General features: G+C 37.3%; 1 protein-coding gene across 1 annotated transcript in view; it reads left to right on the top strand.

The window, feature by feature from the left end:
• Positions 1-14,109, top strand: part of LOC107562853 (voltage-dependent R-type calcium channel subunit alpha-1E-like) — a 72,099-nt gene that overhangs the window by 46,953 nt on the left and 11,037 nt on the right. Inside the window, exons 22-29 of the mRNA XM_016247596.1 lie at positions 310-406; positions 2,260-2,420; positions 6,826-6,963; positions 10,054-10,255; positions 10,478-10,642; positions 10,818-10,928; positions 12,245-12,325; positions 12,467-12,586. Coding sequence (XP_016103082.1) covers positions 310-406; positions 2,260-2,420; positions 6,826-6,963; positions 10,054-10,255; positions 10,478-10,642; positions 10,818-10,928; positions 12,245-12,325; positions 12,467-12,586 — 1,075 coding nt within the window. The remainder of the gene's footprint in view (positions 1-309; positions 407-2,259; positions 2,421-6,825; positions 6,964-10,053; positions 10,256-10,477; positions 10,643-10,817; positions 10,929-12,244; positions 12,326-12,466; positions 12,587-14,109) is intronic.

Below are 14,109 nucleotides of genomic sequence, written 5' to 3'. Positions count from 1 at the left end.
GCAGCAAAGATGCAGAATCATGCAAAACTTTCAGTTACCAATTAAAGCAATTCACAGCAAGCAAATATTACTTTTTTATAAGCGAAAAGATTCATTTACAAGATAAAGTTAGTATTAAGCTAGTCATGTGATTTCCCGCATGTAAGCTGCTCATTGAAGAATAAAACCTTTGTTTTTAATTTGGGGGGCTTTTTTGTGATTAATTGCAATTATTTTGATTAATTCAATATAAATATTTAAGTTATTGACAGCTTTTTTCCCCCCCAAAATATACATTTTCTAAAATATAATATGTTTTGTTATTCACAGAAACAACAAAGGCCGAGATATTAAGACCATTAAGTCCTTACGGGTTCTCAGAGTTCTCCGTCCCCTCAAGACCATAAAAAGACTCCCAAAGCTCAAGGTATGTACTCTTTCACACTTTATATACTTTACATTCATGACCAAAAACAGAACCAGAAAGCACAATCCAGCTCTCTGCTCACTTATACACTTTTTACCACTTCTTTGTCACTATGCCTGCTTTGAATATTAAGAAAAAAGATAAACTGAGGATCTTAAGCACTTTTTCAGTCCACATGTGACTTTGACTGCAAGTTAGAACTAAATTCTTCCAAAAGAGTAAAACTCAATACAATTGCTCTGTATCCAAATGAATTGCAAGTATTGAGTTTTACTCTTTTTGGAAAAATAGTTTTGAATATTCAAACATCATAAATATTTCTTTCATTGCATAGTCATCGAGTAACAGGTTTTAAAAGTTAGTAAAATATACTAGTGCATGTAGAGGACATTATATGTCATTTTTGTGAGTCTAAAAACTAAGCCTTGGGTTCCTCCTGCACTAAATCACATTTAATATATATATTAAAAAAAATGCTATTCTGTAATTTTTTTATTTTTTAAGTCTGTTTATTCTGCCATCTACTTTTGCTGTGGTGATAAGCTAATGTATCATATACTGTGTGTGTGTGTGTGTGTGTGTGTGTGTGTGTGTGTGTGTGTGTGTGTACCTGGTATTTATCACGTTATGGGGACCAAATGTCCCCACAAGGATAGTAATACTAGTAAATTTTGACCTTGTGGGGACATTTTTGAGGTCCCCATGAGGAAACAAGCTTATAAATCATACAGAATTAGTTTTTTGAGAAAGTAAAAATGCACAAAGTTTCCTGTGAGGGGTAGGTTTAGGGGTAGGGTTGGTGTAGGGCAATAGCATATACGGTCTGTACAGTATAAAAACCATTACGCCTATGGAGAGTCCCCATAAAACATGGAAACACAACATGTGTGTGTGTGTGTGTGTGTGTGTGTGTGTGTTTAATGTTGTGTATTTCATACACAGAAACTCTAGTCAAGAAATATCTTATTCCAAGATAATTTCTTTGAAACAGTCTCACGAAAACACACACAATTTAACGAATTAATTAATAAATTAGGAGACTCTGCTGTCCAAATATGAGTAATCCCTCTGTGAATAATTAAAAGCAGGCTAAATATAACTTGCAGTGCTTGACATTTTTCATTTTAAATCAATATGCAGTCATATACAGAGCCAGAATTATGAGAATTATCATCAGACCATTTAACTAAACCATAATTGAATTAGAGATGGGAGATCATGAGAGATCTTTGGGGGGAAGAAATTACAAAGAAATCTGAAGTTACCAGCCTTGTGCATTTCAGTTGAGAAAACATAACTATTTTACAAGGCGAGGATTTTTGTCTGAATTTGATTTGTATGGAAACATACAATTTTTAAATAAAAGTATAAGCATGAAGGTCCACCCTATACTTCAACCCATAAACCTAACTGTTAGTGAAGCATAAGCAGATCGTATGAAAAAAGAAAGAATAAAAACCTCATCTAAAGCATTTTTTTTTTCTGTCAGCTTTCAGTTTCCTGTCATTGTAGAGCAAAGTCACATGGGTTTGACTTGATATCATTACCATAGCAACCAACATGCCAGAAAATGACTGTACTGCCTAAAAAAACCCCCACAAACATTTGATTTGATCACTTGCAAATAAAAGTGCATGCAATGCAGGCAACTACTAATTGAATGACTACAAATAAATTCAAGGCTTTAGGTAAAATTGTAATGTTGATTGTTTTAGACACTATACTGTACTGGAATGCATCATTCTCTAAACTCCAAAAACATGCATATGAAACTCTATCTAATTTGCTTTGCTGGTTGAAGACCTGTTTAGGAAGGGATATGCGATATGATGATTATTTCTGTTGTCCTGCAGGCTGTGTTTGATTGCGTGGTCACATCCCTGAAGAACGTCTTCAACATCCTCATCGTCTACAAGCTCTTCATGTTCATCTTTGCTGTCATTGCAGTGCAGCTCTTCAAGGGAAAGTTTTTCTACTGTACCGACGGATCGATGGGCACGCAAAAAGAATGCCAGTAAGTGCAGCCATATGCTTTATATATACTGTATTTCTGAGTGTGGGATCAGAGGTGGGTAGTAATAAATTACATTTACCCCGTTTCATTTACTTGAGTGGATTTTTTGAATATTTGTACTTTTAAGAGTAGAATTAATGGTGGGTATTTTTACTTTAACTCAATGAAACATTTTACTTTTACTTTGTTGAGCAATGTTGCTCTCGTTACTTTATTTTAATGCAATACGAAATGTGTAGTTTATTCAATGTGTGCTGAATTTTTTCTGGGGCATGAGTGATGCCCCAATCATGGGTCAGTGTCTGATAATCCCAATGTAGCTGTATAGATTGCTATACAAAGCACAGGACATGCAATGATTTTGGGGCAACAGATGAAATGCCCCCTTTAAAGGGTTAGTTCACCCAAAAATGAAAATTAGGCTGCGTTTTACTCACCCCTGAGGCATCCTAGGTGTATATGACTTTCTTCTTTCAGACGAATCCAGTCGGAGCTATATTTAAAATGGTCTTTGATCTTTCAAGCTGTTTAATGCCGCTCAGCGGGTGTTGCATGCATCAGTCCAAAAGAAGTTAAATAAAAAGCGACCATCTATAAAAAAAAGTGTCTCACACGGCTCCGGGGGGTGAACAAAGGCCTCCTGTAGCGAATCGATGTGTTTTTGTAAGACAAATATCCATATTCAAAACGTAATAATCACTTTAATGTAGCTTGCGCCAGCAGTTGTACACGGAAGCAGCTCCGGGCGGATAACGTATGAGTTCAGCGTTGTGCATGCGCCGGTGAGTCTCGTGAAAACCAACGTTTGTTAACGGGAGCAAAGGAAGCAAAGTTTCCTTACTTTAGCAAAGCAAAACCAGTCTCCTCTTGGCTTATATCGAAATCATCTGACATTACAAAGGATTTTACAAATCCTCCCTTTACAAGTGACCGTTGTTTTGTTTTGATCTCTCCGCTGCGTTTCCGTGTTCATCACTTCTGAGCGGCGCATGCGCAGCGCTGAACTCATACGTCATCCGCCCGGAGCTGCTTCTGTTTACAACTGTGAGCGCAAGCTACATTAAAGTGATTATTACGTTTTGAATATGGATATTTTTCTTACAAAAACGCATCGATTCGCTACAGGAGGCCTTTGTTCACCCCCCGGATAGTAAATTTTGACCTTGTGGGGACATTTTTGAGGTCCCCATGAGGAAACAAGCTTATAAATCTTACAGAATTACTTTTTTGAGAAAGTAAAAATGCACAAAGTTTCCTGTGAGGGGTAGGTTTAGGGGTAGGGTTGGTGTAGGGCAATAGAATATACGGTCTGTACAGTATAAAAACCATTACGCCTATGGAGAGTCCCCATAAAACATGGAAACACAACATGTGTGTGTGTGTGTGTGTGTGTGTGTGTGTGTTTAATGTTGTGTATTTCATACACAGAAACTCTAGTCAAGAAATATCTTATTCCAAGATAATTTCTTTGAAACAGTCTCACGAAAACACACACAATTTAACGAATTAATTAATAAATTAGGAGACTCTGCTGTCCAAATATGAGTAATCCCTCTGTGAATAATTAAAAGCAGGCTAAATATAACTTGCAGTGCTTGACATTTTTCATTTTAAATCAATATGCAGTCATATACAGAGCCAGAATTATGAGAATTATCATCAGACCATTTAACTAAACCATAATTGAATTAGAGATGGGAGATCATGAGAGATCTTTGGGGGGAAGAAATTACAAAGAAATCTGAAGTTACCAGCCTTGTGCATTTCAGTTGAGAAAACATAACTATTTTACAAGGCGAGGATTTTTGTCTGAATTTGATTTGTATGGAAACATACAATTTTTAAATAAAAGTATAAGCATGAAGGTCCACCCTATACTTCAACCCATAAACCTAACTGTTAGTGAAGCATAAGCAGATCGTATGAAAAAAGAAAGAATAAAAACCTCATCTAAAGCATTTTTTTTTCTGTCAGCTTTCAGTTTCCTGTCATTGTAGAGCAAAGTCACATGGGTTTGACTTGATATCATTACCATAGCAACCAACATGCCAGAAAATGACTGTACTGCCTAAAAAACCCCCCACAAACATTTGATTTGATCACTTGCAAATAAAAGTGCATGCAATGCAGGCAACTACTAATTGAATGACTACAAATAAATTCAAGGCTTTAGGTAAAATTGTAATGTTGATTGTTTTAGACACTATACTGTACTGGAATGCATCATTCTCTAAACTCCAAAAACATGCATATGAAACTCTATCTAATTTGCTTTGCTGGTTGAAGACCTGTTTAGGAAGGGATATGCGATATGATGATTATTTCTGTTGTCCTGCAGGCTGTGTTTGATTGCGTGGTCACATCCCTGAAGAACGTCTTCAACATCCTCATCGTCTACAAGCTCTTCATGTTCATCTTTGCTGTCATTGCAGTGCAGCTCTTCAAGGGAAAGTTTTTCTACTGTACCGACGGATCGATGGGCACGCAAAAAGAATGCCAGTAAGTGCAGCCATATGCTTTATATATACTGTATTTCTGAGTGTGGGATCAGAGGTGGGTAGTAATAAATTACATTTACCCCGTTTCATTTACTTGAGTGGATTTTTTGAATATTTGTACTTTTAAGAGTAGAATTAATGGTGGGTATTTTTACTTTAACTCAATGAAACATTTTACTTTTACTTTGTTGAGCAATGTTGCTCTCGTTACTTTATTTTAATGCAATACGAAATGTGTAGTTTATTCAATGTGTGCTGAATTTTTTCTGGGGCATGAGTGATGCCCCAATCATGGGTCAGTGTCTGATAATCCCAATGTAGCTGTATAGATTGCTATACAAAGCACAGGACATGCAATGATTTTGGGGCAACAGATGAAATGCCCCCTTTAAAGGGTTAGTTCACCCAAAAATGAAAATTAGGCTGCGTTTTACTCACCCCTGAGGCATCCTAGGTGTATATGACTTTCTTCTTTCAGACGAATCCAGTCGGAGCTATATTTAAAATGGTCTTTGATCTTTCAAGCTGTTTAATGCCGCTCAGCGGGTGTTGCATGCATCAGTCCAAAAGAAGTTAAATAAAAAGCGACCATCTATAAAAAAAAGTGTCTCACACGGCTCCGGGGGGTGAACAAAGGCCTCCTGTAGCGAATCGATGCATTTTTGTAAGACAAATATCCATATTCAAAACGTAATAATCACTTTAATGTAGCTTGCGCCAGCAGTTGTACACGGAAGCAGCTCCGGGCGGATAACGTATGAGTTCAGCGTTGTGCATGCGCCGGTGAGTCTCGTGAAAACCAACGTTTGTTAACGGGAGCAAAGGAAGCAAAGTTTCCTTACTTTAGCAAAGCAAAACCAGTCTCCTCTTGGCTTATATCGAAATCATCTGACATTACAAATGATTTTACAAATCCTCCCTTTACAAGTGACCGTTGTTTTGTTTTGATCTCTCCGCTGCGTTTCCGTGTTCATCACTTCTGAGCGGCGCATGCGCAGCGCTGAACTCATACGTCATCCGCCCGGAGCTGCTTCTGTTTACAACTGTGAGCGCAAGCTACATTAAAGTGATTATTACGTTTTGAATATGGATATTTTTCTTACAAAAACGCATCGATTCGCTACAGGAGGCCTTTGTTCACCCCCCGGAGCCGTGTGAGACACTTTTTTTATGGATGGGCGATTTTTATTTAACTTCTTTTGGACTGAAGCAATGCAACACCCGCTGAGTGGCATTAAACAGCTTAAAAGATCAAATATGATTTTTAATATAACTCCGACTGGATTCGTCTGAAAGAAGAAAGTCATATACACCTAGGATGCCTCGGGGGTGAGTAAAACGCAGCCTAATTTTCATTTTTGGGTGAACTAAACCTTTATTGCTTGTCTCCTCTGTGTTTGTTGCAAAGATAACTAATTATGCTAATAATATAATCATTTAAACCAATTAAATATGATCTGTCTCGATAATAGCATGTTATTGTAAGATATATTATCTGAAGTAACTAGTAACTCGCTACTTGCGTAGTTTTTTCATTGGATGCTTTTTTACTATTTTATTTTAAGATTATTACTTTTTTAAGACCTTTTTTTCATGTTTGCATTTACTAATGTAACATTTTCAGTTTCAGCCATGCATAGATATTCTTAGGTTATGTTTCAAGGCTGTCAATTGAACTTGTTAATTTAGCGGGATTCATTATTCAAATTTAAATTCCGTAATAATAAATGTTTCAGTGCAGTTCAAGCTTGAAGAGCCACCTTCATGTTTTGTTCATGTGAATCGTGTGAAATGCTTTGAATATCAAAAGTTCAGGAACCCTGGTAAAACTGCACAAAGATTAGTATACTTTCATGAATGTTTGGTTAGTTTGTTTGCCATGGTTTGAATTGTTCTGTGTTGTGTAGAGGCTACTACATTGACTATGGGAGGGACAGGAAGGAGGTGAAGAAGCGGGAGTGGAGGAGACACGAGTTCCACTATGATAATGTCCTCTGGGCTCTTCTGACGCTCTTCACTGTGTCCACAGGAGAGGGCTGGCCACAGTATGTCCATTCATTTCTATACTGCACCAGACTGTTGTATATTTGATTACATTTTAAAATGAGTACCTCTGTTTTACTTTCTATTAGGCTGAAATTGCTTGATGATTTAGAGACACTGCATAAACATGTTAATATATCAGGTCACGCTCACCAGTGGCTTTGTGAAGTAGGGTTACAGAGCGCAACAGTCAGGTTCTGCAAGTAAAAATGGCATTACTTTTCTACATAGGGAAATTTAATTTTAACGATAACATCTAAACTTTAAAATACAGACCTACTGTGAGCTTGGAGGTTGTTAATCAATGGTATATGCTTTTGTTGAAGCTGTAAGTTAGCATTATTTCACAAACTGTGTTTGACAGCCGAATCCCTGGTGAAAAACTACATTACCCATGATGCTGTAAAGAAAATTCCACCAATCAGAGAGTCGCAGCCAACAAATAGCGCCAAACAAGATATTTAGCTCCGCTCACTCCCAATCAACAACTTTAAATGGATTGTTTTATATTTCTCCATTGCTTTTAATTGAATGACATTGCTGTCATTCACAGTGCTTCATGAGATTGTAGTTCTTTCTATGATTAAAGACATTAATTACACAGTCTGATATCTTTGTCTTTTTGTCAGATTTTGCTTCAAATCAAAGTTTGAAATGTTGTGATTCTTCTCGTAGCTGGTTGGTTTGATTCATGGCTTATAACTCTTTAACCATAATCTCTATGGGAAAAGTGAATTGGAAAAATACTTCCAGAACCAGCGGCATTGAAAAAATCGAACGGCACTAATGCACTCTATACAAAGACCTAGATGTTTCTTACTGTATATTACGGTGCACTTGGCAGCATGTGATCTTCAGTCAGCTCCCAAGATTGTTCTGAGATCTGAGAAGGGTAGAGACTTTCAGAGTCTCGTCAGTGCTGGGCTTTTCATGGCAGGCTATTCTGCTGCCTTCTCAAGTATTTGTATCACATCTGCCAAGGAAATGTGTGTCAGTGTAGATTTAGCTCTCTACGTTTTGGTGTCAGACAGGTTGCCTAAACCTCTGGAGAATGGGGATGTGGAGGTGAATACTTATGAACATTTTTTGTTTGCTAATGGACTGAAGTTCATGTAGAAAATGCCTTTCCCTGTGCATAAGTGGCTGTTTGGTGAACAGAATAAAATAACCATATTTAAATTAGACAGTTCTCATTCATTTTAAATAAATTAATATGTTAACAAGGTTTTAGTGCTCATTAAACTATCTAACATCAGTGGACCGAATGCCATCAGAATGAAGCACTGGGCTTTGATTCCGGAAAAATGCAGTCAAATTACCGGACAGCCTTCTGTGGAAATGCAAATCGGATCCAGAATGCCAGAAATGTTGGCAAATGTCAAACACGAAAGAGCTGGGCTTCTCGGCGAGCACAATAGATGTCACATTGTGAAAGCTTTTGGCAGTGTAAATGAACAAAATCACTCAACAGTTACCGGAACCTTTCCAGAAATTTTCTGAAACCTTGAAACATACAAGAACTGAGCAAAAGTCTTATGCACATTAGATGTGACATAAAAAAAACATTTGCTTTAAGACAGTTATTCATGTTTTGTTTTAGTGTGCCAGTGTTTCTTCTTCTTCTTTTGCAAATATTGTTATAATCCAGTGAAATGTTCGTATGAACAAGGAATCCCACAACAGATGGTGTGGCCCACGCAGAGAGCTGATCTCACCATCTTCAAGTCAGTCTGGGGTTCATGCATAGAAGAACTGTGGCACCTTCTCCAAGATGCTTGGAACAAACTACCTTAAAAACTGTGTGCAAGCAAACCCATGAAAAAGCTGAGGAAGGAAGAGCAAATTCCAGTGGACTGAAGAAGCAGTTTTCTTTTACACCCATATTAAAATTCTAGACTTTTAAAGAAATAGAAATGCAACCGAAGGTCTTTTCTTTCTACTTTCAAATCAAACTTTATACTCAATCAGAATTGGGATGTGGGTAATACAGAACTATAGTTCTCAGGCAAGCTAATGTAGTGCTATAGGCACTGTTATTTAAATGATTTTATTCCATTGCTTGATTTATGAAGGAGATTCAGAGAGCTCAGAAAGATTAACCTCCACATAAAACATTTCTTCAAGGTCATGCAGTTATGAAAGCCGTGATGCTGCTAATTGCATCGTCTGGATAACTGCTCAAAAATCTCATAAAACCTTTGTGTTCGGAAGGACCTTTGAGCGGATTTCATGACAGATCTTATCTTGTTACAACCATTTTCTCCAATTTTGGTAATTATTGGCAGATTTTTAAAAACGTGCAAATTGGTCCCCTATAAGCAGCCAGCCAACTTGTTTTCAGAGTTGAATAGTTGCCTGAAGAGGTCACAATTTACTTCTGGAGTACAGTCATCAGTTTAGAAAACATCAGTTTAGACCCAGAATTGGCGAGCCACCTCTGTTTGTTATGGTTCTTATGTTACAGTGTTACTGCTGAGACTAATGTTGAGTTGGGATCCATGTGGAGAGATGTTTGTTTAAGAGTTGATGCCAAGAATCAGTGGTTGAAAAGGCAGGAAAAATAATCTGGACTGTCACTGAATTGAGTGTGGGTTGAGTAGCATATCTGTGAATAAGCAGGAAGAGATTTCATGCTGCAGATTTTAAATACTGAAAATGGACCCTTTTCACAGACTGTGATGATGCGTTTCCATAGTAATTAACAATATAGATTTAGCAATTAAAAAATTTAATGTACATTTGTAACACTACACTCTGAGTTATATTACCTTGGCATTTGTTTACAGAAAGAGTGTGACCATTGCTGACGGCAAATTTGACATCGTTCTCTCTTCTGACATAATCAATCTCTCTATATTATCATAGAAATACATAGAAATGTTTCTGGCCACCACTATAGAAATTTACCCAAACTATGACGACTTCCCCTTCTGAGAACGCCAAAAACGTCCATGGGTTTGTTTAATGAGAATAGAGCCATGTTTTGAGAAAACAAACAACTTTTTCAGTCTATTTAGCTGTAAATAAATGGTAAAAGATTACTTTAATTATTTGCTGAATTCATTGGATGCTTTCATTATGCCTTTCTACAGAGTTCTCCAACACTCGGTGGATGTGACTGAAGAAGACCACGGCCCAAGCAGAGGAAACCGAATGGAGATGTCCATTTTCTATGTCATATACTTTGTGGTTTTCCCCTTCTTTTTTGTCAACATCTTTGTTGCTCTCATCATCATCACATTCCAGGAGCAGGGTGACAAAATGATGGAGGAGTGCAACTTGGAGAAAAATGAGGTTAAATATGCATTTACGACTCCAGTATCCAGTAGACTGGATCACACATCAAGCTTTTTTCATATTTTTCCACATAGCTAGGTTTTATTAACATCATTTAGTTATATTAACTCCATTATTATGAATAAGAGTCTGATCTAAGCATGAATAAATAATAAAGGTTTCTAATCAGCAGTACTAACCTGAATGTTCCTTCGCTGCTTTCTTATCTCACTCTTCCAGCGGGCATGCATTGACTTTGTAATCAGTGCAAAACCCCTAACGAGATACATGCCTCAGAACCGACAGACCCTCCAGTACCGATTGTGGCACTTTGTGGTGTCGCCATCTTTCGAGTACACGGTTCTAGTCATGATCGCACTCAACACAGTAGTGCTCATGATGAAGGTATAACTTTCAACATACAGTATCCCAGCTTAGAATCCATTCTGTCAATTTGTAAAACGTGAAGCTATATATGTGGTCTTGGTTTTCATGGTCTCCATCTTTAGCTGAAATAGCTTAAATGAGAACTTTTGAGGTGCATACAGCATTTGTGATTTATAATCGCAATGCTTTTCAGTACCACTCGGCGCCAGCTGCCTACGACATCGTCCTGAAGCACCTCAACACTGCGTTCACTGTGCTCTTCTCCCTGGAATGCATCTTAAAGATTTTTGCCTTTGGGTTAATTGTGAGTTTAATGACATCCCATTGATGTTAAAGGGATAGTTCACCAAAAAATGAAAAGTTGCTGTTAATTTACTCATCCTCAGGCCATCCAAGATATAGGTGACTTTTTTTCTTCAGTAGAACTGTGAAGAAAATTTTTAGCTGAAACTGTGCTCCTTGGTGATTCATAAAATGCAAGTCAAAGGCTACATTAAGGGTCTTATGAAGTGAAAAGATCAGTCTGTGCAAGAAACTGAACATAATTTACAACGTTATTATTACCTGTAATCCAGAACCTCAGGCAAACGAGGAAATACGATTATTTTCTGCGAAGTGGTTCATTTAGACAGTTTGATTCAATTAACTGGTTCAAATAACTGATTCACCAGTTCGTTTATGTAATCACATAGTGATGTCACATATACACAGTTATATTATTAAAACAACCAATAATGTTGTGAAATATGGATGTTTTACATGTCTAAAGCAAATAAAGTGAATAAACTAGTCTTAACTCACCTTTTTACATAAACATTGAGAAACCATAAAAACGTCCATTTTACACATTCATTCAAGTGCTTTGTTCACGCATGCGCATATCAGTGGCTCATCAGTCTTCGGTCCAAGTTGAACTCAGTCCAGTGACTGTTGGAGGAACCTGGAGCACTGAATCAGTTCATTCATCATGGGATCAGATACACAGCTATTTCGGCTCATTTCGAGTCGGAGTGACTGTCACGTGTCTGAAAGTGAGTTCTGATTGAGTAACTTATAGATCTGTGCTGCTCGAGCCACGAACTGATTCAGACGATTGAGTCCGAATTGATGAACTGGTTCATATAATTCATTAAAAAGAACCGGTTCAAAAGAATGATTCGTTCGTGAACTGGACATCGCTCCGGACCGTTTGCCTCAAATTGCCTGAGGCTCTGGATTAGAGGTAATAATAATGTTGTAAACAATGTTCAGTTTCTTGCACAGACTGATTGTTTCGCTTCATAAGACCTCAATATATCGACAGGAGCCACGGGTATTAACTTTGTCTTGCCTGTATGTGCTTTTTTGACTCTCAAAGTGACGGTAGCATTTGACTTGCTTTTTATGAATAACCAAAGACCACAGTCTCAGCTAAAAATCTTCTTTACTGATCTGCTGAAGAAAAAAAACTCCATCTTGGATGGCTTGAGGGTGAATAAATTAACAGCAAATGTTCTGTTCATTTTTGAGTGAACTATCCCTTTAATGAGTATCATTCAAAGAAGAAAACATTTTTAATGTACCTGAATTTATTTACTTGTTTAACGTTTTCATTGTTGTCACACTGGTCTCATTTCACAGAACTACTTCCGTGATACATGGAACATCTTTGATTTCATCACTGTACTGGGCAGCATTACTGAAATTGTGGTAGATTTACAGGTAGGCATATTTCATATGCAGTGGTCTTGAGTATGAATCAGAAGTGTGTATCAGTGTTGGGGTTTCTGGACCACTTCAATTGTCTATCAAGTAATCTTTACTACAAGTAAACAGTTTCTTCGCTCTCTCTATTCTACATAGTCTGTGAACACCATCAATATGAGTTTCCTGAAGCTTTTCCGGGCAGCTAGACTTATTAAACTACTGAGACAAGGCTACACAATACGGATTCTGCTGTGGACATTTGTTCAGTCCTTCAAGGTAAAATTATATTTGTACTATATGCACCACTGTTCTTCAGGGTTTGCGTGGTCATGAAAAAAAAGACTTTTAAAATTGTGATTTCCATGTCTAGAAAGGAAAAAGAAATTAGCAAAGTTTTTGTTATGAAAAATATATAAAAGCATGCAGTGGGTTTGCTGGGGGGTAATTGAGAATGAATGGGGGAAATCATGTGAGAGGAGGCAATGCCTCCATCGCGATATGATTGGATACTGGTTATGATCGGCTGTGATTGTTTCATGTGATAAATCCCTCCTTGTGTTCAGGCGCGTTCGCAAATCAGTCTAAATGAACAGTATAATGGCGTTAATGGGAAGACTTTTATTTTTTTTATTTTTAAAGTGAGTAAACAACTCACACACTTAGATATAACTACTTTGTCAAAATAAGACTTGAAATGACCTGAACACGTGATCTCTGTGAGTTTGTAGTGAGTAAATCAGCTTGGTGAAATGTAAAGTAAATCTCTGTCTGTACCCTATATTTACTGAGCTTTGATGACTGATGATCTGAAAAATTCAAAAATAGTTTGAAGTGAACTATTAAAAAGAATAGCTGAACTGTTTTTGCAGAATAAAAAACGCAAGAAGATTCAAAAATTCTTCCTGTATTTTCCACTGAAAAATAACTATGACTTTAGAACAATGTGAGGGTCAGAAAATAAAGACTGAACTGTTCCTGTAATTGAGAGGTGTTTGAGTGCTCTTGGTGACTCATTCCTGGGTAGATATATTACTTTCCCCCAGTTTCACAGACAAGGCTTTAGCTAGTCCCAGACTAAAATGCATGTTTGAGCTGTCTCAACTGAAAATATCTTGCTCTGACATATCTTAAAATATGTCAGTGTCATTGTTCTGTGATGCACACCTGTAATGTTTTCTTCTATTGCATTTTTGTAAATGTTGTTTAAATATCTTAATTTAACTAAGGCCTAGTCCTGGCTTAAGCTAAGCCCCGTTTGTGAAACCGGGCCTTTATGTCTTGCAGAAGTGCCACAGGAGAGTCGTGGCAGGAGATCATGCTCTCGTGTCTCAAGGGAAAGGAGTGCGAACGGGACCCTTCAATACCACCACCTTTCACCTCTCCAGATCATGAAGGGGGCTGTGGCACAGACTTTGCCTATTTCTATTTTGTCTCATTCATCTTTTTCAGCTCATTTCTGGTCAGAATCTATCAACATTATTTTCTGAGTCTATAGGGGAGAATGGGGTAGACTGCATAGCTTTTTTACTCAAGTTCATTGTGAATACTCAGTGCAGGGAAATAATAAGGATAAAACAAATACAACCAGTTATATTTTGAGATGTCTGCTGTCAGCTGAAACAAGAAGAAAGCAATTCATCATAAAAGCCAACAATATTCATTGTAAACAATGCCAAGTTTAAAGCATAAGATAGATTAACACAAAAGCTAAACAGGTACAAGTTTTCTGCAGGTTCCACAAATTCAGATCTTAAAAGGTCTTAAATCAGAGCAGAAAGTCTTAAATTCATAAAGTCATG

The sequence above is a fragment of the Sinocyclocheilus grahami genome, unplaced genomic scaffold (genome assembly GCF_001515645.1).
Source record: "Sinocyclocheilus grahami isolate Dianchi unplaced genomic scaffold, SAMN03320097.WGS_v1.1 scaffold844.1, whole genome shotgun sequence".
Lineage (NCBI taxonomy): Eukaryota > Metazoa > Chordata > Actinopteri > Cypriniformes > Cyprinidae > Sinocyclocheilus > Sinocyclocheilus grahami.
Note: the sequence above shows the minus strand (reverse complement) of the source record. Positions and strands in the feature narration are given on the sequence as shown.